Source organism: Notothenia rossii (genome assembly GCF_949606895.1).
Source record: "Notothenia rossii genome assembly, chromosome: 3".
Taxonomy (NCBI): domain Eukaryota; kingdom Metazoa; phylum Chordata; class Actinopteri; order Perciformes; family Nototheniidae; genus Notothenia; species Notothenia rossii.
In genome coordinates, this window is record NC_136901.1 from 91,851,466 (window position 1) to 91,878,360 (window position 26,895).

Genomic DNA, 26,895 nt, shown 5'->3' on the forward strand with positions numbered 1-26,895 from the left:
CCAATAAGGGACATTTGATAGTTTAGGGCTTAATTGAAGATGTGCAAGAGGAAATACATTAAAAAATAAATCAAATATAACGTAATTAGCTTGCAGAACGTGTCTTTATGAGATCTCGCTTTGCAAAATGGTTTAGTCCGCCTGCAGCACTGGGAGAAGAGGAGGAATAGGAGGAGGAGGAAGAGGAGGAGGAGGGGCTCAGGGACCAGATGATGCTGTCAGAGAGGAGGAGGAGGATCAGAAACACCGAGCTCTCCATCCCATGTGCTTGGCAGAGAAATAAAGGATAATGGGCTCGGATCCTGTCATGTGCTGCTAGAATAAAGCTGAATAACGTCGCCTGGGTTTAAAGAAGGACTATAATAATAATCAATTTGATCTTTTCCTGAAAATGCTTCCCTGCTCTTCATCCGCGCAGATGGAGGGATGCGAGGAGCCGCACACACACACGGAGGTAAACCGATACAAAACATTAAGAAAGAGCTAATTTGTCTCTCCATGTGCGATGTATTCTGTATACAAAGCATTATGAATGTGTCCGAATATTAGTGCTTGTGTTCCCGGCTCAAATTGGAAAATGTTCACGGTGATATCAGCCGGTGTGATTCATCGGCCGGCTTCTCCTGGAGGTTTTTTGTAGACATGAAAGAGCCGGACCCCTCCCTAAATCTGCTGCTCCTCTCGACATTCAAGCAGAGAGGAAGGATCACACTTTATATTCATTCCGGGGATCTTAAAGGCGGTTTCATGGCAACGTTTCATGATTTCTAAATGGATTTGGGTGGTTTTAGAGAGAAATGTGCCTGTCAGTCTTAATTCTGGGTTAAACCTCTGATTGTATTCCCCTAATAATGAGAAGTAGCCTCAGGTTTGAAGATGAGAACATCTCATTAGAATAAAACAAAAAAAACATAATTTGCCTCTAATCTAGCATTTCACGTAGTATTTTACCCTAAAATCAGTAAGAATATAGTGTAAATTGACCCCCAACTCCCTCTGGGGATGATGCCTTGCTTAATTAATCACCAAAGGAATTGTGTTATAGTAGCTTAGCCATTAGCTCCACCCTTTGACTTACAAGGAAAACCATTCAGAAACAATGACTTGCTCAATTGTTGGAGTTAAACTGGGAGCTAAACCATTACAGTGTTTGATAATGCCTTGCTTTCCACATTGACCTACATTCATTTTGCGACACACCTAAGTGTCCAATTGTGTCCAAATAAAGCTATTCACTGGGAATTGATCCCCCAACCCTATAGGTGTGTTAATGCTAATGTAGTTGACCTTATGTGGAATGGATCACTTGGTTCTGAGTCCTAAACCTGGAAATGAGTCAGCATTTTAGCACTTCCTGTTTCTTGCAATTATCCAAAATCCAATGGAAAGTACCATTGATTTTTTGTTGAGAGAGCCCTTGGGATGCTAACGTTCATGAGAGCTTGTATACCTAGACCTTTATGTTGGCATTTTTGTAATTCATCTCTTATGAACTAGCAGTAGGCCTATATACAAATTAAGCATAAAATCTATACAAAAGTACTGACAAGGTGGTTGATTAATCGCTTTATAGTTGAGTAATAAGTCAATTTACTGGCTAAAATGCGGAAATATGTGTCCAGTTTGAGGATTTTATAATGTTTGTCAGACAAAACAAGCAAGAAGCCATTAAAGAAACTGATATGTTATAGATTAAACATGAAAATAATCTTTGTTTTTGAGCTAATTGACCCAAAACCCTACATCTTTTTGAAAGACAGATGAAACCCTCTCTATATAAAACCTATTCCCTGTCCATCTGATTGAACAGAAGCCACATTAAAATGTTGGGTCCTGATGCAGGGCCGTCCCCCAGCTGGTGCATAAATCAAACAATGTGCCTCCTCCGACCTTTGTTAAAAGCTCAGCTGGTGCAAACACCCCCGACAGAAAAGAAGAATTAGTGCTGCTTATAATGAAGCAATCATGAGCAGCGGAGCTAAGCTAGCTTAACTAAACCAGGTTTTATTTGATGGTTTCTGTACATGCTGTTGTTTGTTGTTGGAAATAATATCAAACCACACGTCTAAATGTCATGAAATAAAATGAAACATGAATTATCACAATATTTTTGATCAAACCCTTCAACATATTGTAGTGTTGACAATTCATCTATTAAAAAAAAGCTTATTTCATTTTCAGTATATATCAGTCTGTAGTTTCTCTACTTTAAAGAGTCCTCTCCTGCTGACGTTCAGGTGTATATCAGTATGTAGTGTCTCTACTTTAAAGAGTCCTCTCCTGCTGATGTTCAGGTGTATATCAGTCTGTAGTTTCTCTACTTTAAAGAGTCCTCTCCTGCTGACGTTCAGGTGTATATCAGTATGTAGTGTCTCTACTTTAAAGAGTCCTCTCCTGCTGATGTTCAGGTGTATATCAGTATGTAGTGTCTCTACTTTAAAGAGTCCTCTCCTGCTGATGTTCAGGTGTATATCAGTATGTAGTGTCTCTACTTTAAAGAGTCCTCTCCTGTTAATGTTCAGGTGTATATCAGTGTGTAGTGTCTATACTTTAAAGAGTCCTCTCCTGCTGATGTTCAGGTGTATATCAGTATGTAGTGTCTCTACTTTAAAGAGTCCTCTCCTGCTGATGTTCAGGTGTATATCAGTCTGTAGTTTCTCTACTTTAAAGAGTCCTCTCCTGCTGACGTTCAGGTGTATATCAGTATGTAGTGTCTCTACTTTAAAGAGTCCTCTCCTGCTGATGTTCAGGTGTATATCAGTATGTAGTGTCTCTACTTTAAAGAGTCCTCTCCTGCTGATGTTCAGGTGTATATCAGTATGTAGTTTCTCTACTTTAAAGAGTCCTCTCCTGCTGATGTTCAGGTGTATATCAGTATGTAGTGTCTCTACTTTAAAGAGTCCTCTCCTGCTGATGTTCAGGTGTATATCAGTATGTAGTGTCTCTACTTTAAAGAGTCCTCTCCTGCTGATGTCCAGGTGTATATCAGTATGTAGTGTCTCTACTTTAAAGAGTCCTCTCCTGCTGATGTTCAGGTGTATATCAGTATGTAGTGTCTCTACTTTAAAGAGTCCTCTCCTGCTGATGTTCAGGTGTATATCAGTATTTAGTGTCTCTACTTTAAAGAGTCCTCTCCTGCTGATGTTCAGGTGTATATACCTGCCCCTTAGTCTATCACGTACAATGTGTTGGAGGGCTAGCCAGAAGCACGAGTGTTACATAGTGATGTCACTGTATTATGGAAGTAAACAAAGGACCTTTCAGCGGTAACTGGGGATTTAAAATGTTCTTATTCAAAAGAAGGAAGTGAAGTCTGTCTGTCTGTCTCACCCTCAGAGTCTCCTCTCTGTCTGTCTGTCTGTCTGTCTGTCTGTCTGTCTGTCTGTCTGTCTGTCTGTCTGTCTGTCTGTCTGTCTGTCTCACCCTCAGAGTCTCCTCTCTCTCTCTGTCTGTCTGTCTGTCTCACCCTCAGAGTCTCCTCTCTGTCTCTCTCTCTCTCTGTCCGTCTCACCCTCAGAGTCTCCTCTCTCTCTGTCTGCCTGTCTCACCCTCAGAGTCTCCTCTCTCTCTCTCTCTCTCTCTCTCTCTCTGTCTGTCCGTCTCACCCTCAGAGTCTCCTCTCTCTCTGTCTGCCTGTCTCACCCTCAGTCTCCTCTCTCTCTCTGTCTGTCCGTCTCACCCCCAGTCTCCTCTCTCTCTGTCTGCCTGTCTCACCCTCAGAGTCTCCTCTCTCTCTCTGTCTGTCTCACCCTCAGTGTCCTCTCTCTCTGTCTGTCTGTCTCACCCTCAGAGTCTCCTCTCTCTCTCTCTCTGTCTGTCTCACCCTCAGAGTCTCCTCTTTATCTGTCTGTCTCACCCTCAGAGTCTCCTCTCTCTCTCTCTCTCTCTCTCTCTCTGTTTGTCTCACCCTCAGTCTCCTCTCTCTCTGTCTGCCTGTCTCACCCTCAGATTCTCCTCTCTCTCTCTCTGTCTCACCCTCAGATTCTCCTCTCTCTCTCTCTCTCTCTGTCTGTCCGTCTCACCCTCAGAGTCTCCTCTCTCTCTGTCTGTCTGTCTCACCCTCAGAGTCTCCTCTCTCTCTGTCTGTCCGTCTCACCCTCAGAGTCTCCTCTCTCTCTCTCTGTCTGTCTCCCCCTCAGAGTCTCCTCTCTCTTTCTGTCTGTCTCACCCTCAGTGTCCTCTCTCTCTGTCTGTCTGTCTCACCCTCAGAGTCTCCTCTCTCTCTTTCTCTGTCTGTCTCACCCTCAGAGTCTACTCTCTCTCTGTCTGTCTGTCTCACCCTCAGTGTCCTCTCTCTCTCTCTGTCTGTCTCACCCTCAGAGTCTCCTCTCTCTCTGTCTGTCTGTCTCACCCTCAGAGTCTCCTCTCTCTCTCTCTGTCTGTCTCACCCTCAGAGTCTCCCCTCTCTCTCTCTGTCTGTCTCCCCCTCAGAGTCTCCTCTCTCTCTCTGTCTGTCTCACCCTCAGTGTCCTCTCTCTCTGTCTGTCTGTCTCACCCTCAGAGTCTCCTCTCTCTCTTTCTCTGTCTGTCTCACCCTCAGAGTCTACTCTCTCTCTGTCTGTCTGTCTCACCCTCAGAGTCTCCTCTCTCTCTATCTGCCTGTCTCACCCTCGCTGCTCCTCAGGGAGATGAGAGCTGACAGAGTGTGAGACTGCAGGTAGAGACGAGACAGAAAGTGGGACAAACGCTTCCTGCTGGAGGAGAGAGAGTTCATCCTTTTGTCTCTGAGTGCAGCGGTGACGCCCTGCGGAGACTCACATTCTCTCCGTTAATATCTGCATCAAGAGCAGGTCCAGCGCTATTTCTATTTAGAATACATTCAAACCTCTCAGATATATGTCATTACTCGAATGGATGAGTCAAAACTTAAACTGGAGTGAATCAATATTTTTGTATCCCCGTGGAATTGTTAGAGGCAATTAAAGAGGGTTTCATCCTCCAATCCTATCTGTTAAAAAGATAGAAAAACAGGTCAAAGTCAAATGTCCACTAAAAGATATTATATACAAATATTTATTCAAAACCAAGTGAAATACTGACTTCCTGCTTACACTATATGAGCAGAGAGGAGAAAGCAGAGAAAGCAGAGACTTAAGGAAGGGCTTAATGAAATGTAGAAGATATGAAATAAGCCCGTATGCAGAATGACAGGCAGCTACAGTCGGCTCAAAGCAACGAAACGACAACGATCTGCAAACTGAGTGACAAAAATACGAAGTGAATGAGACAGGCAGGAATCTAGACATTTGAGGCGGACATTGAAACACTTTCTCTTGTTTCAATCTTTATTGGTTGCACTCAGTTAATCTTTCTCCACTAGTTACTTACAAGAAGCTCCTTTCTTTTCAATAATAGCTTAACTCGTAAATATCCAGTACGTAAGGAATGATCGTACATGCAGTCTTTCTTCTGGAAGTAGCTTGAATCTAGATGGACTCTTTTCTTTCTTTGTTTGCTTTTACACGTGAGTTCACTGAGTTCTCTACGACTTCCAATTACCGTTTTAAATGAAGCGTGTGCAGATCAGCAGCATTTCAGATTATCCACTATTTCAGAAGGCCGAAGCACATCAGCGTCCAATAAAGAAAAGAGGCAGTGAGTGCAGTTCAGATGGAGAAGAGATGCCTTGTTAACCTGAGATTAGACGGGAGAGGGAAAGACGATACAAACATATTGGTTTGGTAGAAAACTCAACAATGATCCATCAAAGCATCTAATTAGATGTTTCTCACTGAAAGAGCAACAAGGGAATCTTAGTTTACCTCCATTTAATCTTGTTTAGACTTTTATTTTTCATCAAATGACCAATTATTTTCAATCTGTACCGAAGATTCAACCAGGCAAACATTTGTGTTCAACCATCTTGTTTCCATAAATGTATTTTATGCCAACTTTGGGAAACATGGGAAATAATGAATGGAAACGTCAACCATTTCCTAAAAAAACGTTTTTACACTCGCTTGCAGCTGGCTTTCTGCCTTTGTCGAAAGAGAGTTATTAGATTTGGAAACGCATTAGTTGAAAGGGGGAGAATATTAAACTTGCATGCTGTTTCTGTTCTTTCAATCTCTCCAGATATATATTTACATTGTGTTCAAACATGGCCAATACTACACTGTAAAACCCGACAAGTTAATACAACTCAAAACATTTTTTTGAAACTGATTACATCGACATTTTTGAGTAACACTTATACCTTCACTTAAATGTTCTAAGTTAAAGTATAATCTTATTAATTGAGTTCTATTTACTAGTCATTTGAAGGGACACAAACTTATTGTTTTAAGTTAAAGAAACATTATATATTAAGTTATTTTAACTAAGATTGTTGTTAAACCCTGTCTTCAAACATGGCCAATACATTTCCCAATGTGCGCCAAAAATACAAAGTTGGGTCATTGATTACAACGAAGTTTGGGTTTTACAACGGGGCCAAAATGCTCGTGGTTTGGGTTTGATTTATAGTTTGATGCATTGTGTGTCCTTTCCAAAGATGCAGCCTGCAGTTTGTCCTTGAGTGTTGACGCAGGTTGGCGCTTAATAACCTCAGTGACGTCTGCAGCTGTTTCATCGCCTTCAAAATCCACCCAGCTTCTCCACAGCTGTTCATCTTATATATAGCACAATAGAGCCAATAGGGCCTTTTCTTTAGGGCAGCTGTCAAGTCAGCAGGAGCAGAAAGAGTTGATCTGTTATCAGAAGTGATGAGCGGTCGTTTGGTGAAATAAAGGCATGGGAACATTTGGAGACGAGGGAGAAAGGCAGGGCAGATTGTAGTTTGTAATAGGGCCAACATCCAGTCCATATCTTCCCCCCTCTGTGTCTCTCTGGATATTAGGAGATTTTAGAGACAGACAAAGGATGCTGCCCGATTAAAAAGCTCTTCAATGCATTCAAATGTAAAACAACCTTTACATTTATGTTCTTAATAGTAGAATAGAAAAGCACAGTTGGCCCCTTAACTCATGTAAAACGATTTTATGAGCTAATGTTTCAAATGTAGAGGTTTTAAAGATCCATGTCTTTTTAGAAATGGGTTGGGAGTAAACTGGGGTTTTGTAACAGCTCAGTGTAAACAGCCAGTGGTTGTGTCTGACTAACAGTGTGTGTGTGTGTGTGTGTGTGTGTGTGTGTGTGTGTGTGTGTGTGTGTGTGTGTGTGTGTGTGTGTGTGTGTGTGTGTGTGTGTGTGTGTGTGTGTGTGTACCCTGTTGGTGTCAGTGACCTGTATCCTGAGTGTGTTGTTGAACGTGAAGTAATGAGTCGACCTGCTCTGTTCCTGCAGTGCACCAGACTGACGGAGGAGAGAGACGAGGCCGAGAGACAACTCAAACACATCAAGAGAGGTGAGTCCACATATCCTCACACACACACACACACACACACACACACACACACACACACACACACACACACACACACACACACACACACACACACACACACACACACACTCACATTCTGCTGTTTTCTTACATTGAATTAGAAGTGGCTAACAGTCATTAACTGTCATTAACTACCATCAACCCAATACGTTTTACTTTGGTTATCGTGTCAACAGTTACAATATTTGTAGGAACTGTGTCTAAACAGCAGCTCCCACAGGATTGTTGACATCCTACTAGATTTGAGTTGATACTCATTTCAGATAATCTGCCATTGAAGTGAGATAATCAAACTTAATACGAATTACTGACATAAAAAAGATATCTGGATGCAAGGAAAGTGACAAATGTCTTCATACAAGCCAAATATACACATAACAAGTGTTTGTGATTTCTCATTCTTCAAATAAGAAAGATATCTCGATGCTAGCAAAGCTACAAATGTCTTGCGAAGTCACTGTACTCAGAAACAAACTGTCAATTCTTCTTTTACTATTTGCTCTTTCTTAATGTTGATTGAATCCTAAAGACCCAATTTGTAGTAAACGTATCATTTAAAAAGGTTAAACACAGTCGATCAGATATCAAGTAGCACAGACCCCACATTTAGACTGGTGACACCTTCACTTCCTCCCCCTTCACACCTGTTCTCTCCTCACCTTGTCCTCTGAATGGCTGAGTTTAAATGAGGAGGGCGGGGGCCGTGTGCCACATGTTTCCTTGACGACTGTCAGGATATTTAAGACAACAGTGGGAGAGCTTTTGTGTTTTAGGGCAGATTAACTTCTGATAGTAGCTGGTAGGAAGAAGGCTGCCGTCATGACGATTAACACAGGTGAGACATTGGGGTTTTTACAGCTTTTATTGGTAATAATGAGACATAGATGCTTTTAGGCGATAGCTCTCATGTATGTATCTATCTATCTATCTATCTATCTATCTATCTATCTATCTATCCATCCATCTATATATATATCTATCTATCTATCTATCTATCTATCTATCTGTCTATCTATCTATCTATCTATCTATCTATCTATCTATATATCTATCTATCTATCTATCTATCTATCTATCTATCTATCTATCTATCTATCTATCCATCCATCTATCTATATATCTATCTATCTATCTATCCATCCATCTATATATATATCTATCTATCTATCTATCTATCTATCTATCTGTCTATCTATCTATCTATCTATCTATCTATCTATCTATATATCTATCTATCTATCTATCTATCTATCTATATTTCTATCTATCTATCTATCTATCCATCCATCTATATATATATCTATCTATCTATCTATCTATCTATCTATCTGTCTATCTATCTATCTATCTATCTATCTATCTATCTATCTATATATCTATCTATCTATCTATCTATCTATCTATCTTTCTATCTATCTATCTATCTATCTATCTTTCTATCTATCTATCTATCTATCTATCTATCTTTCTATCTATCTATCTATCTATCTATCTATCTATATATATATCCATCCATCTATCTATCTTTCTATCTATCTATCTATCTATCTATCTTTCTATCTATCTATCTATCTATCTATATATCTATCTATCTATCCATCCATCCATCCATCTATCTATCTATCTTTCTATCTATCTCTCTATCTTTCTATCCATCTATCTATCTATGACGCTTACAGCTAATGTATTGGATGACCTAAAGTATGTTCTGTGTGAGACATGATACCAATGCTTAGAGGTTGTACTACATTTTGATATCACTTCAATCTAACTTTGAAAAACCCTTCAATTATGGCTCATAATTTCGCTTCACATTTTGTTAAATTACTCGAAAATTTGCAAAAACCAACTGAGAAGCGTCTCCTTCTAGTTTCTTAGTCTTTATTTTGGCTGCATTTGCTTTTACTTGTCGTTGTTTCCACCAAGTCCTCAAATCCTGTGACCTTTGCTTAGACTCGCCGTTTGATTGTCATTAAACAGTTCTGTATTTGGCAGCCATTGGACGAAAAACAGATTTGAGAAAGCCCTTGTCCTGCAGTGGTTTGACTTTTAAAAACGAGTACAATCAAAATGTGGGACATTGTTTGAATATGTGGGACAAAGGATAGAAAAGCGGGTCACCTGGTCATCCTGTTAGTGTGAGGCAAGTTTCTTTCAGAGCTGCTGGATATTGACTTGTACGTTTGAATGAGTTTTGCTAAAATCGGGCATAATCTGCGTGTTTTAGAGAACACTTCCTTGGTGTCATTAGAGTTCAGAAAGTAACGATAGACCTCTGTGTGACAGGACGTGGATCGAATGTGTGCAGAATGACTAAGATTGGCATCTCTTGGGGTCTTTTTCTCAAGGTGAAGCACACTTTAAAGAACTTTCTTGAACAATATGGTCATTCGTTGGAATAATGTACCATATTTGATCAAGTAAGACGACACATATACATCTTTTGTCCAGGCTCTGGGGACATAAAATACACAAAAGCAGAGAAAAGAGTTGAATAACCATCACATATCACAGTCCAGTCTTTCATGAGTTATGTATCGGACATTAATGCTGGGTTGATTCACAGAATGTCTACGTCTTTCTCTGCTTATGGATCAAGTATTTTCCTCCATATATTGAAGTATATAATCAGCAATAAGGTTTACTAAGGGCCGTTACTGTCAGCAGTGTTCAGTGTTTTACAGACGCAGTGAAAGATTGACTCAATGATTGTATTTCTACTTATTTACTTGGAAACCGAACAGTACAGAAAGCGGGTGTAACACAAAAAGACATCTAAGCTGACAAAGAAATATCTTTTTGATATCTTAGACTGTTTGAACACGACTCTGACCAGCTCACATGTGTATTTTCGGTTACATTGGGCTTCTATTTCACAGTTAAAAGTGAAATAAATGATGAAACACTCTATAAATGGACCATAAGCCAGACTTGTTGTTAGAAACATGTCAAAACACTTGTCTTGACATGGATGTGCATCTTAACTTGGAAACCAACCAGCAGATAAAGCTGGATATGAGACATAAAGAGGTGACACATTTGGATTCTAAGTAATATTTTAAAGTTGGAAGTGAAATGAAAGATGATACCCTCTAAGATAAACACATGCTATGCCCTTTGGTTAACCAGAGTTGTTGTGAAAAACGTGTCTGAAGCATCAAAACCTGAGCTAAAGTTTTGCGAGTCAGCAGAAAGGCCGATCCTCCTCTTCATAACGTCGTGTCATACTGAAGTTCATTCTCTCATTCATTCTCTCATTTATTCATCCCCGGCCGCTCCCCAGAGAACACAGCAGTCGCGCTTGTCATGTTATTCCTGTGAATTATTAAAGCCCACATGCTATGAATTATTCAGCAGCAGCAAATGGGGGAAGGATGAATGTTTGGAGGATGGGGGGTTACTCTCCTGCCTGACTCTCTATCCATTGTGGTCCTTTCAAAAAGCCCTTTCTACCTGCTACTCCATATTTGATGGCCACATTTTAATGAGGGAGAGTCTGCTCGACAGTAGATACAATGACCTGACCCAAGACTCACCGTTACATAATCAACACCAGTATTTTGAACACAAAGCCAAGTTTAACGTGGAAAACATGCCCGAAATATTGTAAATGTACGTAGTAGTTTAGAGACTTCCTGTTTCACCAAAGCATTCTTCTTTTCTGTGTAAACATAATCATTTCAGGTGTGCTCACAGTTTTAAAAGAAGTAGAAGTAGACTCCGTGTTTGAAAAGTGAATCCAATGAAGAAGTGCTTCTTCAGTCAAATTGTATAGAAGTCTGTAAGAAAATTGCCCGACTCGTTTGAATCTCAAAAGGTTCAGACTGGGCGAATTAACCGACGATAAGACAGTGAAAACATGACCCAAGACTCACCGTTAGAGAATCAACACCTCCATAGTGGTATTTAATACGTGATGCGTCTCGGTGCTCACAGATCGTATTTGAGGTTTTTCTATTCATTGTCCCCAGAGGATGAATCCTGACGGCTCAGAGCTTCCAACATTTTGGAATGCAACCAAAAAAACCTGCTATTTCATGACTTACTAGACCCTCCAGAAAAACCCGGGCAAAAATCCTTGATTATGCGATTAAACATGCGGGGTTTTTATGTGATTTTATGCGGTGAAATTGCGGGAAGTTGCGAAATATGCTAAATATGTGGGGGAAAAAAAATAAATATTTTTTTTTAATATTGGGCTGTCTTATTTATTCTCTCTCACACACAACCTGCCACTAACGTTAAACCCCTTTACTATTCAATTAAACACATTCAATGTTTATTTATTGTAAAAGAAATTGGGCTATTTTAATCTCACACACACCCCCCCCCCACACACACACACACACACACACACACACACACACTTCTCCGCCTCATTCTGTTTTCATTTACTCGTTCGTTATCTGACCAGCTTCAATCTTGTAGGCTACTCACTTCGTTTCTTGTAGCCCTCGAAAGGGTTTTGGAGGTTGATCCCTCGGTGAACGTGAGTTGTTTGGCTTTCTTGTCCGCAGCAGCAGAAAGCATTTTCGAATGTTTGAATGAATCAAAGTGGGTCGTCACCGTCGATTTTCTCTTATGCTCCAACACACAGTTGCACGGGGTGCAGAATAGTTTCCCTCCACTTTTTGCCCGGTCTTTAGTAGAAATGTTCGTCGGTAAATGAGATGGATTAGATATTTTCATCTTGGTGTTTTCTCCATCGTGTGAGCTCCACACGTTCACTCTATACAGTGTTGTTTACATTCTGTGATGCGCGAGCTGATGACGTCACGTCAAGACGAGTTCACTTTTTTTTTTTTTTACTTTGTGTGGAAAAATGCGGGGATTTTTAAAATCTGCGCCATTTTGCTGATTATTCGGTAAATTCTGCAATCGCAGAATCGCGTTTTTCTGGAGGGTCTAACTTACGGTATAACCATTAATGGTGTGTTATGGAGTCATTTTCTGCAGAGAGCCTACAGCCTTCTGTCTGAAAGTCTTATTTTACAGATTATGGGCATCAACCTGAACCTAACTTTAGAATATTTGGTCAATGGGCGTTCAAAAAAATCGAGAGGTTGATAGAAGTGGCATCTCGGTGGCTGACAGATCATTTGGTCTATAAAAATGTTTCTATAAAATTTGGTACAAACATTCATTGTCCCCAGAGGACGAATCCTGATATCAGCGAACAGCTCAAAGCTTCCAACATTTTGGACTGCAACCAAAAATACCTACTATTTCATGACTTATAATATAACCCATTAATGGTGTGTTGCCTACAGCCTTCTGTCTGGAACTCTTTACCGGTTCTGGACATCAACCTGAACCCAACTTTAGGGTTAGGGTTGTAAGAATATTTGGTCAATGAACGTTCTAAAAAATCAAGAGGTTGATAGAAGTAGCATCTCGGTGGCTGACAGATTGTTTTTTCCATTAAAATGTTCATACAATTTGGTACAAACATTCATTGTCCCCAGAGGATGAATCCGGATATCAGCGAACAGCTCAAAGCTTCCAACATTTTGGACTGCAACCAAAAATAACTACTATTTAATGACTTATGACCTATTGATGGTGTGTGGTTGCGTAATTGTCTGCCGAGAGCCTACAGCCTTCTGTATGGACCTCTTTTTTTTGTCGGTTCTGGACATTAACCTGAACCCAACTTTAGGGTTAGGGTTGTTGGAACATTTGGTCAATGAGGCTTCTAAACAATTGAGAGGTTGATAGAAGTAGCACAGATCGTTTCTTTCAAATTCAAATTTGGTACAAACATTCATTGTCCCCAGAGGATGAATCCGGATATCAGCGAACAGCTCAAAGCAACAGAAAATACCTTCTTCTTAGCAGATTAAAGGCAGATTTGGGTAGGATTTTCCTAATAAAACAAACAAAAACATTTATGGACTAATGACTTATAACCCATTAATGATTTGTTGGAGTGTCTGTTTCGGCAGAGAGCCTTAAACATACCTCTTATGTTGCCGGTATTCAACCTGAACCAAACTTTAGGGTTACGGTTGTAAGAATGTTATTTGGACGAGCCTTCTACAAATGTGAGAGGTTAAGGGAAACGAAATAGTAGCAGCAAGGATAAGAAGTAACTAACAATAGACATGGGGTAAACATCTTGGGGTTTGATTACAGACAGAAATACACAGAATGGATGTGCACCTTTTTGAAAGTCTTACGGTGGATCCCTGGAATAAAACAAGAAGAAGAATGGGTTTCTTTTGCCATCTGAAGAACATGAATCAGCTGACAGTGTCTGGGAGAAACTCAAGGATGTTTGGTCGTTTTTGAACGTTATTTTAAGGTAGAAAACGTCCTCCTCCATGGCTTCATGTTCCTGAGTCTCTCAGCTGGTAGGAAGCAGGCGGAGTTCATGTCTCACCTTATGTTGAAGCCGGAGCAGCAAGTCGTTAGAGAAGGAGCTGAGTGTCCAACAGAGGATGGGAGTTTTATAGAGATTCAAATCAGGTGGAGGGAGAGGAATGAGTCAGTGAGTAACTTTCATACATCCATGTTAGAATAAAGACGAACAATCCCAGCAATGCAAAGCTACTCCCAAAGGTGATCAATAAAGATATGTATATATTAGGAAACAGGAGCGAGCATGAAGAGAATAAAGTCACACATACTGTACGAATGTCACGCTTAAACTACATCAGAAATGTTATTTACTTTCCACCATACTTTTATTAACAATGAGTTGGCTACCATTGATGGCCCTCAACACCAGCTCTTTTTCTGTTGTTGTTTTATACTGGCTATCAGGTGTAATCAATACAAAGGCTACAGTAACGTCAGACTATCTATATCTTATATATCTATATGAGTGAGTTCACAGTGAAAATAGCAAACTGGTTCCACTTGCAAACCAAACAAGCACCTGCATGAAACTAGAACTCATTTCATTACAGAAACGTCTGGTGCTCTCTGTAAGTGTACATGTAGCTTGAAGCTAACTGTGATAGCACTCTTCTTTACAGAGCTGTTAGCCTGTAGCGTTGTTAGCTCACAGCCCAGTAATTCAGTACTCTGTAGATAAAAGCCTGTGGCTGCACTTTCCCTGCTTGTAATGAAACACTGAGAGCAACAAAGGAACGAGAAACTGGTGAGAACAGAGCTGCGAAGTCTCATTTCACCAGTGGTGACCTTTTTGGCATCAAAGTAGGGCAGGACGCAGGGCTGCCAACACTCACGCATTGAGCGTGAGAGTCACGCAATTAACCCATATCTTACGCACTCACGCCACACTTGTGTTTCCTCACGCTAAGTTTTCGTCCAAAACAAATGTATATAAATATAAAAATGAAGTGAAGGAACAGCAAACCGAGCGGTCTACGAAATGAGACGGTCTTCTGGCTTAGTTCAGTAAAGTTGGAACGATATTGGGAGATTCGGATTTCACGGATCAATAAGTCATGAAAACGTTATTCAGACACAAACGACGTCTCCTAAGTACCTTGGTGAGGTTGCCAACAAACTACAATCACATTTTGATAAAAAAAAGCCAATACGCGCCGTCCTCCGAGCTGGACACATAACATTGGTCTCTATCCGCAGCCGGTGAAGAAACGAGTGCTCACTGCTCAGGGACCGTCTGCAAAGTGCAACTCCGAAAAAAGAGAATACAATAATATTCAATCACTATTATACAGCTTATTACTACCAAACTCACCACACACATCAATAGTCTCCTGGTGGTCATACTACAGCAAGGAGTTTGGAAGAATATGCTTTTGAATAATTTTGGGGAATATTTATAATGTAAAATCTTCAATAAATATAGCATCATCTTCAATAACTTTACTCTTATACAGTATATTTCTACCAAACTCACTATTTGCATTGTTATTGTTAGCATCTGGTTAGCTTAACGGATATTAGAAGCTGTTTCTCAAACAAGGAGAGGGAGAGCTCTCTCCTGTCAGACTGAGAGAGATACAGCTCAGTGAGGTAAGGGACTCTCTGTTTTAAATAGTTCACTTTAGTCTAGTTATCTCAGTGGGTCTCAAACGTTTTGTTCTCCATTTATGAGAACAAATGAAAAACAGTCATGAAATACTATATGACAGTAAAACAAGAATACAGTTTAAAAGGTGAGTGATTTGTAAAATATCCATAAAGAAAAACAAAATCTGTTTACAGTTCTGTTTCATATGGGTGTTGAGAGATGTATCCATAAATTCATTTTGCTCTCAAAGTGCACCAGGTTGATGCATTTAACTTCAATATTCAAAAAAAAAATCTTCCCAGGGGAGCATGCCACCGGACCCCCCTAGAGGAGGTGAGGAACCTCGTCCCCCCCCCCCCCCCCCCCACACACTTATAAAATAGCACTTTACCTCTGCTTACACCTATATGGCATGGTATATGCTGTGAGCTGATTATCGAGGCTTCATTGTAAGAGTCACGGGTACACTGTGTATGTGCGTATTCCACTGTAGCGCCCGGTACATTAATGGGAAACCCTAGTTTGTACATGTTCAATATATTTGAAACACTGCACACATGAACGTTTTGTTTTTTCGGTTCACAAAAAAAAAAAATCACCGCAAGCTGAACTCAAATGTTGGCAGCCCTGCAGGACGGCAAATCTTAAAATAGCCCTGTGACATTGGGTCATGAAGACTGTTGATTATTTTCATCACGCAATTACTTTAAGGCCAAAACCCGGACGTTTTGACATCCATTTTGAGTCTTTCAGTCCAAAAACCCTCAAAAGCACAACAGCTCATATTTACAGCTGTGGAGCAGAAGCTTAAGAGAAGCACTTGAAGGCAGGATTATCTCCTCTATTGTTCACAGCTTAGCTCCGTTAATGTTGCGGCTTAAACACAACCGGCACACACTCTTTCTTTTGGTTGTAAATGTACGTTTTTAGGCGAATAACTTGACATTTTTCACTCAATGACTCATCCCAAAAATCATAATTCTGACTGGAACTGAAAGTGTGTTGATTCCCCGTCTGTCTTTTTGAACGGTTTTAACACCGCGCTCCGTGGATGAAAGTACTTACTGTTGGCTAATCCTCCAAATCATCTGTTAATAACACGCGCCGTCACTAAAGAGGCTTTGGGTTCGCGGCTGACAAACAAAAGCAGAGTTCTGTTTTTAGCCCGGCGGATAATTACAGGTTTTAACGATACGTCATTTCTCTCAGCCTGAACTCTGCTGACCCAGAACTCTTCCTGACAGGCTGGAGGAATAACTGTGTCTCTGGGAGAGGAAGTGCTGTCTGTTGGACGCTTGTAAGCTCTCCGTTATGTTCTTGTGCCTCTGGAAATGATGTATATGTTGACCTGAAGTATTATTACTTCCACCAAAGCAGTGATGGCAAAAGTACACACATCCTTTATTCAAGTAGAAGTACAGATACTCGTGTTTAAAAATACTCTGGTGAAAGTAGAAGTACTGACTAAGATTTTTTACTCAAGTCAAAGTAAAGAGGCTTTGAAATGTCCTTCAGTAAAAAGTACCCATAACTAGCAGCTGCTTTAAAGAGTACCTGACCTCCCTTTATATTAATAGAACAATAATGTCATTGTTAGCTAATGAATGTTTCCATGGTGACCAACGGCAACATGACAACGTTTTCATTGGTCCCTCTTCTTTAGAGAAGACCAGGAAATGATGGATACACGGATCGTGTTCAAATCAATAGGCACGCAATGACTCTAAATAATAATGATCACGCCACCAAACACACATTCAAACTAAAGGAACCAGCCGGTTTGGAAAATGAGAGAAGTAGAAAGTACAGGTATTTGAGTTCAACATGTAAGAAGTAGAAAGTACAGGTATTTGAGTTCAACATGTGAGAAGTAGAAAGTACAGGTATTTGTGTTCAACATGTAAGAAGTAGAAAGTACAGGTATTTGGGTTCAACATGTAAGAAGTAGAAAGTACAGGTATTTGTGTTCAACATGTGAGAAGTAGAAAGTACAGGTATTTGTGTTCAACATGTAAGAAGTAGAAAGTACAGGTATTTGTGTTCTAAATGTAAGAAGTAGAAAGTACAGGTATTTGGGTTCAACATGTAAGAAGTCAAAGTAAAAAGTCCTCAGAAAAATAAGTAGTGGAGTAAAGTACTGATACCAGTCAAATGTACTTGAGTACAGTAACAAAGTATTTGTACTCCACTACTCCCCCCCCCTGCCGTTGGATGCTTTTAAGCTCTCTGTTATGTTCTTGTGCCTCTGGGAATGATGTATATGTGGACCTGAAGTTGTATTATTACTTCCACCAAGGAGGTTGGTTAGTTTCAAGTTTCAAGGCTTTATTGTCATGTGCACATTAGCTACAGTGTAGATATGGCAAAGAAAAACTAAAGTCTGAGGCTCCTCCAACAGAGCAGCATGAATATATATAGGACATACAACAAATAAAACAGATAAAATAGTGCAAGAGAATGTTTTGAGACAAGTTAATACAAATAGAATATAAATAGTGCAAGAAGAGTCTATATTCAAGTACATGGAATGAGATATTAGATAAATAATTTGCAAAATGCAAACAGATGGATGTTCTTTAAAAAGTGCAGGTGTTTAATAATCTTATGAAACTGTTTTTAAGCAGGATTACAGAAACCCTACCCAATGTTCCTGAAACTTAGTGGAAAAGTGAAGCGAGAGCCAGGGAAAACACAATTACATTTTGGAGCAGATTGTGGATAGAGAAATGATTCTAAGTGCAGCAAACAGCTCAAAGCTTCCAACATTTTCGACAGCAGACATTAAGACGTTTGCTTGCAGGTTGGTCTACATTTTGTTTAAGGCAGAATGGGAAGGGAAATGGTGTGTGGTGTCTGAGAGCCTTCTGGATATTTCTGTACACACATGTTCAGCATCACAACACACACACAATACTGTATACTTACACACACGCTGAAACCCCAAAAAGTAATCAGTATGGCATTTATTATCAAAAACCTCCAATAATAGCGATAAATGTGCAATAAAACAATATTTTGAATTACAAAAATGTCCCAAATTGGGATCACACACACACACACACACACACACACACACACACACACACACACACACACACACACACACACACACACACACACACACACGAACAAATCCTAAGCTTACATCCTAAAGGAAACAAATAAAATAGACTTGTTTTGTAACAAGACTTTTTACTTACACACCACACATGGCCAGTGACTGGTCTCCTTGGTGAAACTTAGTACTTATAGTAAGTAAGTTTGTTAATTAACTTAGGTTACATACCTAGGCTAAGTTAAGTATCTTAGGAAAGTTAAGTATGTTACATAAATTAACCTACGTAAAAATAACTCCATCATGTTATTAGTCACAAACACAACAACACAGACCTCCTCGACTTTGTTGCTCTTTATGCTACGTCACATGCAGTGTTGGGCAAGTTACTTTTAAAAAGTAACTAGTAATAGTTATAGTTACTGCTCTCAAAAAAGTAACTAGTTGCTTTATTAGTTACTAAATTATAAAAGTAACTAGTAACAATTTACTTTACTGATCAAAGTGTTTGTCATGGCATAAAATCCACTTTACCTTCCTACGTAGACTTTGTTGGTCTTTATTCTACGTCACATGACTTCCTACTTCCTACCTTGTTTATAATGCTAAGGCCACTAGAGGTCGCCACCTAACAAGATACGTAAATATAAATCGTAAACAAACGCCAGTGTTTTTACAATATAGGACAGTCTTACACATTCAATAAAGCCACATCATATATCAAAACGTTATGTACAGTACATGTACATAATTTAAGTTAAGAGTTATGTATGTTGTTCTGAAATGCACTGATTGATAGGATAAAGGAAGAAAGTGATCACAAAACCTCAAATCTAGAAAACTAACCTCACGTTTCTACCTGTAACTACTTAAAGGTGGGGAAGGTAAGTTTGAGAAACCGGCTCGAGATACACTTTTTGTTATATTACATTGAATGCTTTTAACATCCCGATAGCAATGAATATCTGAAGCGCTTTGACAATAAATACATAAAAAAATGTCATCTGTGGAAGCCGTGGTACTGTAAAAAGCACGACCAATCATCTGAGCCGGCCCGGCTAAAGTAACTGGATGGCCTACCTGCCTGTCAGCCTTCAATCTGTGCACAAACTTATCTCGTGCCCTCATTGGTCATGTGCGCGTTCGTGTGTGTTGGAGGAGGGGCTCTGTGAGGAAGAGGCAGATTTGTTCCGGCTGTGTATTTTCAAATTCTAGCGATCTCGAGCTGGTTTCTCGAAAAATACCTACCCCACCTTTGAATGCAGTCTTGCTGTTAATATTAACCGTACGGCCACTAGAGGTCGCCGCCTAACAAGAAACGTAAATAGAAATCGCAATAATACGCTTGTGTTTTTACAAATTAGGACATTCACGCTTCTATAATTCCCTTGTCATCCTTTGTAGCGTTGAGAAAACATAACAACTTTTAACAACTATTCCCGATGTGTCACTCGAACGAATAAAGGTATTCTGATTCTAAATCCATATGGTTTCTGTTTTTCGGAAGTGACCTTTGATAACATTTATCTGTCAGGGAGGCTGAGTCAGAGAGAAAAGCGAGGAGAGAGGAAGAAGGAGGAGGGAGGGAAGCTTCTGGATCTATTTTTAATCTCTCATTCAATGTTTAATGCCTGTGGACGGGCCGTGGTGTGATTCCCTCCCAGCCAGAGACTCATTCAAACACTCACACACACTCTATTTATTTATTGGCTCTCACACACCACACGGCTCATCGACCTCCTCTCGGCTGCAGATCTGTGGGCAGAGATACTTAAAAATGTTATTCTGTTATAACTTGAATTACCCGTAAACAAATGTAATCAGTAACCTTGCATTGATCCTGATTACGTCATATGTTACTCCCGAAGCCTGCTACTACTACTACAATTGGACGAATATATGAAATAATTACACATTGTAATATTCAAACATTGTATTATGTCCACACAACATGCTGCAGTTTTATTTTGTGCACTCTATGCATCCGGCTCTTGTTCTGAACTTCAGCACTGGATGGAAATAACTGCTGCAGAAAAAAGCAAGATGACATCTGAGATATTGACACTCAGCTGTGTGTGTGTGTGTGTGTGTGTGTGTGTGTGTGTGTGTGTGTGTGTGTGTGTGTGTGTGTGTGTGTGTGTGTGTGTGTGTGTGTGTGTGTGTGTGTGTGTGTGTGTGTGTGTGTGTGTGTGTGTGTGTGTGTGTGTGTATATATAATCAGGTTTGCAGGACCAGCAGGAGTGTGTAAATGGATCAGGATGTTAGAGCTTCCTGCTGCTGTAAGACAACCTCAGGTCACATCACTTAAACTCTAACCATCAATGAGAAGAGAGAAAGATTCAAAGGCTTTGTTTGTCATGTGCAGCGTAGTACGGCAGTAACCATCTTAATTCCCATGCTTCTCCATCGATACAATATACTGAAGAAATAATGCAAGTTGTAGATTAACTTGGCATGGACTAATTTTGTCTTGTTTTACCATTTGGGTATCTGGAGTGCTTCAGCAACTAAACTGTGCAATAAGACAAACCCTCATTCAGTATTTAGTGAAGATAGTCACTCTGTTTCCCATGTCAGATGCAGGATAATAAGAATTTACGTTCCGTTATCTGAGTTTCTACACACATGAAGTACCTTTGCAATATTTCTTGCATTAGATCTCAGTTCACAGTGTGCTTCTTTTGAGACAGGGGCTTGAATGGGTTTTTTAAGACGGACAGTATGTTTATTAGAAACAAAAATGTACTTGCAAATGAGCATAATATGTCCCCTTTAAGATATCAATGTCATTTCTATTATCTGAATGAATACAAGTTGCAGAAAACCAAGAGGTTCATAAAAGAGAGTGTGTTATGTTTATGTTTACACGGTAGCATTTCTACTTGATCATACCCGGTCTCCATGGCTTTCCAAAGTCTCCATATCTGGGTCATTTTAAAATAACCGAGGGTTAGCTGAGCTCTGGTGACATGTTGGTCAGCTGCAGGCGTCTCACAGCCTCAGGGTCATTGTGAGTTTTATTTTAGCTGTTCATTGTTTACACGGAGAAACACTGAACACCACAGAAGAAGAAAACATGCAGATCTCAGCTCTGCATTTAAAGGAACCTGTGAGTTTGGGGTTTTAATAGAAAATGGAGGACTGGATTACACAGTTGCTAGAGAAATTGTCACCACATTGTGTTGGTTTTGATATTCATGCTGTGTTAATGCAGATGATGGGAGCTGGTATTTGCTCATGGTGTATACAGAAGTGTAAAATAAGTTGGATCCACATTCAAAAACCTATAAATCTTGCTCAAATGCTGCAGGTGTGAATGTATGAATGGGTCTGTATTTTTCTCTATCCATTCGACATATTAAATCCGTTTAGGTGTGGAAAAGTTCTTCTGATTATGTGAAAAAATAAGTGTTTCTATTCAATGTTTTGCATCAGCTTTGTCAACTCTGTTTAAGCGGTTCTCATCTTTGAATTCGACCCGCATTTAATTCCCTGTCTTTCCCTTTTTTTGTGTGTGTGTGTGTGTCCTCAGTGTCTCAGATGGTGATTGAGGAGGTCAGCGTTCTGCAGACTCAGCTGGAAATCGAGAAGTCGTGCCGGGAGAATGCAGAGGCCCTGGCCACAAAGGTCAGAAACACACACGCACGCACGCACGCACGCACGCACGCACGCACGCACGCACGCACGCACGCACGCACGCACGCACGCACGCACGCACACACACACACACACACACACACACACACACACACACACACACACACACTAATCAATACTAGGATTAGCATAATGTGGGGTTCAGCTGGCACTAGCAGGATGCTGACTCAGGATGACTCTGCATTGAGACTGTTTCTTCTGGAGCTAAAATCTTTACTTACTTGTAATAAAACTCTCAAACTTAAGTGAATTCAAAAACTTGCTAACAAGTGTCTAAATGTGACGACTAAACATCATCACGTCCAACATTAGCTGCCTTTAGCTTAGCGGTGGTGACGTGAAGTCATGTGACCGTGCTGTAGTTCCTTTATAGCCCAACATTAGCCACCTTTAGTTTAGCGGTGTTGACGTGAAGTCATGTGACCGTGCTGTAGTTCCTTTATAGCCCAACATTAGCCACCTTTAGTTTAGCGGTGTTGACGTGAAGTCATGTGACCGTGCTGTAGTTCCTTTATAGCCCAACATTAGCCACCTTTAGCTTAGCGGTGTTGACGTGAAGTCATGTGACCATGCTGTAGTTCCTTTATAGCCCAACATTAGCCACCTTTAGCTTAGCGGTGTTGACGTGAAGTCATGTGACCATGCTGTAGTTCCTTTATAGCCCAACATTAGCCACCTTTAGTTTAGCGGTGTTGACGTGAAGTCATGTGACCGTGCTGTAGTTCCTTTATAGCCCAACATTAGCCACCTTTAGTTTAGCGGTGTTGACGTGAAGTCATGTGACCGTGCTGTAGTTCCTTTATAGCCCAACATTAGCCACCTTTAGCTTAGCGGTGTTGACGTGAAGTCATGTGACCATGCTGTAGTTCCTTTATAGCCCAACATTAGCCACCTTTAGCTTAGCGGTGTTGACGTGAAGTCATGTGACCGTGCTGTAGTTCCTTTATAGCCCAACATTAGCCACCTTTAGCTTAGCGGTGGTGACGTGAAGTCATGTGACCGTGCTGTAGTTCCTTTATAGCCCAACATTAGCCACCTTTAGCTTAGCGGTGTTGACGTGAAGTCATGTGACCGTGCTGTAGTTCCTTTATAGCCCAACATTAGCCACCTTTAGCTTAGCGGTGTTGACGTGAAGTCATGTGACCGTGCTGTAGTTCCTTTATAGTCCAACATTAGCCACCTTTAGCTTAGCGGTGGTGACGTGAAGTCATGTGACCGTGCTGTAGTTCCTTTATAGCCCAACATTAGCCACCTTTAGCTTAGCGGTGGTGACGTGAAGTCATGTGACCATGCTGTAGTTCCTTTATAGTCCAACATTAGCCACCTTTAGCTTAGCGGTGGTGACGTGAAGTCATGTGACCATGCTGTAGTTCCTTTATAGCCCAACATTAGCCACCTTTAGCTTAGCGGTGTTGACGTGAAGTCATGTGACCATGCTGTAGTTCCTTTATAGTCCAACATTAGCCACCTTTAGCTTAGCGGTGGTGACGTGAAGTCATGTGACCGTGCTGTAGTTCCTTTATAGCCCAACATTAGCCACCTTTAGCTTAGCGGTGTTGACGTGAAGTCATGTGACCATGCTGTAGTTCCTTTATAGTCCAACATTAGCCACCTTTAGCTTAGCGGTGGTGACGTGAAGTCATGTGACCGTGCTGTAGTTCCTTTATAGCCCAACATTAGCCACCTTTAGCTTAGCGGTGGTGACGTGAAGTCATGTGACCGTGCTGTAGTTCCTTTATAGCCCAACATTAGCCACCTTTAGCTTAGCGGTGGTGACGTGAAGTCATGTGACCATGCTGTAGTTCCTTTATAGCCCAACATTAGCCACCTTTAGCTTAGCGGTGTTGACGTGAAGTCATGTGACCGTGCTGTAGTTCCTTTATAGTCCAACATTAGCCGCCTTTAGCTTAGCGGTGGTGACGTGAAGTCATGTGACCGTGCTGTAGTTCCTTTATAGTCCAACATTAGCCGCCTTTAGCTTAGCGGTGGTGACGTGAAGTCATGTGACCATGCTGTAGTTCCTTTATAGTCCAACATTAGCCGCCTTTAGCTTAGCGGTGGTGACGTGAAGTCATGTGACCGTGCTGTAGTTCCTTTATAGCCCAACATTAGCCACCTTTAGCTTAGCGGTGGTGACGTGAAGTCATGTGACCGTGCTGTAGTTCCTTTATAGCCCAACATTAGCTTTTTACTTAAAGTGGTGTTAATATTTGGAGATAATCCTGCTGAATAAAACAAGTCCTTGCGATGCTAATATTTGTGATAGGCCTACCTTCAGCTACAGCTCATCAATATGTATTGCTTTCATTATATTTCCATTGACCCCTGTGACCTTTGCCCTCCAGCTGAACTGTGAGAACAGGAAGTTTAAGTACCTGAGTCTGTCGTCTCGGACCAGTTTGGAGGAGCTCGCTCCCTCTATCGAGGCCGACAGCGCAGACACCAGCCCCGACAACTTCACCCAGTACCAGCAGCAGATTAAAGGTACGACACGTGGAGTTATATCGACTCAGTTACAGAAACAGATCAAAGTTTTATTGCAAAAAAAATAACCGTTACTGTTCTGATTTTTCTTCAGAACTGAGGGAGACGGTGAACACGTTGTTGGACGAGAAGAAGAATTTCGTGTGTCAGGTTCATGAACAGCAGAAACGGATAGAAGAGCTGACTTCACAGGTGAGGACGAAGCAATATCAATTCATCTTCATCTTCCTCTTCTTCTTCTTCTTTAAGGTGCATACTAGTGCCTGATTGTATTTCATTCTCTTTGCAGTCAGAGAAGGATCAGGCGGAGATGAAGGAGCTTCGTGAAACTGTCGACCAGCAGCGTAAAACCATCAAGAGATTCAACAGAGGTGAGTCTGACACATTAGAAACACACTGAGATTAAACAGAATATAGTTATTTAATTGTTACTTTATTATTTGCCAAACTTGTTTGTTTGTTTGTTTCTTTGTTGACACCCTGTAAAGCGGCCTTGGGTCCCTTGAAAGGCGCTATTGTGGTGACTCTAGTTAACCATAATTCACTTTTGGGTCACGGTTCCTACACGGACCTTGTTTAGTGTAACACCGGAGATATAGGTTGCCAAGCTAGAGCTAGCAAGCACTCTAACTTGACTCTCCTCACTGAGTACATGTCTGATACTACTATTGCTTGATGGAAAATAAAGAGTGGAAATCCATCTTAAATACTCCGTCTCCGACTCCTTGTTACCGGCACTACACTATAATACATTTAATCTATTATTATTATTATTATCATATGTTTAAACAGAGGGTGAAGATACAGGGCTTTAAATACTTCAAAACAATATAGTCTGATATGTACAACCTTATTTTCATTTAGCGTGTTGTACCTACAGTTATATATACGCATAGTAAGGGTGCTTTAAATGGTGTTCAGACTGAATGCAAAGTGAATGATTATCCAGAGAATAGCTCTAAAACTAGAACTCTCTCTCTGGTCTAAAATGGACTAAATAACTAGCTTTGCATTTAGACGTTTCCTCTGTCCATCCTGATGTTCTCTGTCTCTGCCCCCGTAGTCTCCATGATGGCGACTCAGGAGTACGACGGGATGAAGGAGCAGCTCGACCTGGAGCAGAGTCTGAGAGGCAAAGCGGAGACGTACGCACACGAGGTAAAGAAACCATCACAGAAACATGATGCTAAGCTAGCTAACAAAAGAGTGTCCCATTTACACGTCATACACATTTACACACGGCACCATTATTCATGTTTATGTACACCTGACGGTCCAATGGTCAGTGTCCTTAAAGGTCCCCTATTATACTGTGTTTCATCAATATATCACAGGTCTCAGATATATCCAGAGCCTGTCTCTGATTGGCTGAAACACCAAACAGATCATTGCCGCATTACCCATAATCCCCTCTGTTTCAGCCCTGTTTCCAAAGTGCTGATTCTCTGTCTGTTACTTTAGATGAAAATAAGGAGCCCCTCCCCACGCCCCTCTGAGAGACATTTGGTTACAAAGAACTCAATAGGCGCGTTCACACCGCAGTACTTTTCCCACAAAGGTTCATGAGAACTAGATCGCGTTCACACCGGAATAAGTCCCTGAGGGAGGATTAGGCAAGTGAAGCCGCTGACGTCACTTCTTCTTCTTTTTTGGGTTTACTGGCAGGCCGCAAACAACTTCACGGCATATACTGCCACCCGGAGTCCCCGGCCGGAAGTCCCCGGCCGGAAGTCCCCGGTTGTTGGGGACTGGCTTCAGTAGAAGCTGCTGGGACTCCAAGCAGCTTCTACTGAAGCCTTCCGAGTAAATCGCCAGAACGCCGACACCTCCTCATCTCCACCGCTGCCATGTTTTCTTTTGTGTTGCCATAAGTTAGTCTCTCTGCGTTTCTGTGCTGGGCTAATGCTAATGCTAATAATGCTAATGCTAATCATGCTAATGCGGGGTTAATAAAATGGCGGCTTCACAAAACTTTTTGGGAGTTTGACGGGGCGTGGTTTGCATTCCGCCCAGCCAATCAGAAATAGGAACCTTTTTCTCCCACAAAAGTCCCTGCTCTCTAGCAGGGACGGAAAAGGGGGTGAAAAGGTTCTCATGAACTAATTTCAGTTCCGGCTCTTTTTGGTGTGAACGCGACATTTCGGAACTATATCGGAACTAAAGTGGGAAAAGTACTGCGGTGTGAACGCGGCTATTGGTGCTCTAGGAGGAGATACAGGTGATAAGGCGGGGGGGTCTCGTGAGGAAGTAAAGCGCCACTTACAGGCCCGGCATATGTACTACAGCGTCTCCAGCGCTCCTGCTTGTGTGAACGGAATACTTTTTTGATATCGTATTCGGTTCGTTTGCTTTTCGTATGCGTTTGCG

The 26,895-nt window shown here is 41.0% G+C and overlaps 1 protein-coding gene across 3 annotated transcripts in view; it reads left to right on the forward strand.

Annotated features, from left to right (window-relative positions):
• Positions 1 to 228: 228 nt before the first annotated feature.
• shtn3 (shootin 3) overlaps positions 229 to 26,895 on the forward strand; it is a 38,410-nt gene continuing 11,743 nt past the window's right edge. For 2 of the 3 annotated variants that reach the window (XM_079667568.1, XM_079667569.1), the window contains exons 1-7: positions 229 to 454; positions 7,285 to 7,345; positions 21,920 to 22,014; positions 24,390 to 24,528; positions 24,623 to 24,720; positions 24,818 to 24,899; positions 25,592 to 25,686. In XM_079667568.1, the coding sequence (XP_079523694.1) occupies positions 392 to 454; positions 7,285 to 7,345; positions 21,920 to 22,014; positions 24,390 to 24,528; positions 24,623 to 24,720; positions 24,818 to 24,899; positions 25,592 to 25,686 (633 nt within the window). In that variant the 5' untranslated portion in view covers positions 229 to 391. Of the gene's footprint in view, positions 455 to 7,284; positions 7,346 to 21,364; positions 21,497 to 21,919; positions 22,015 to 24,389; positions 24,529 to 24,622; positions 24,721 to 24,817; positions 24,900 to 25,591; positions 25,687 to 26,895 lie in introns of those variants that run through there. The other variant, XM_079667570.1, reaches the window with a different exon arrangement.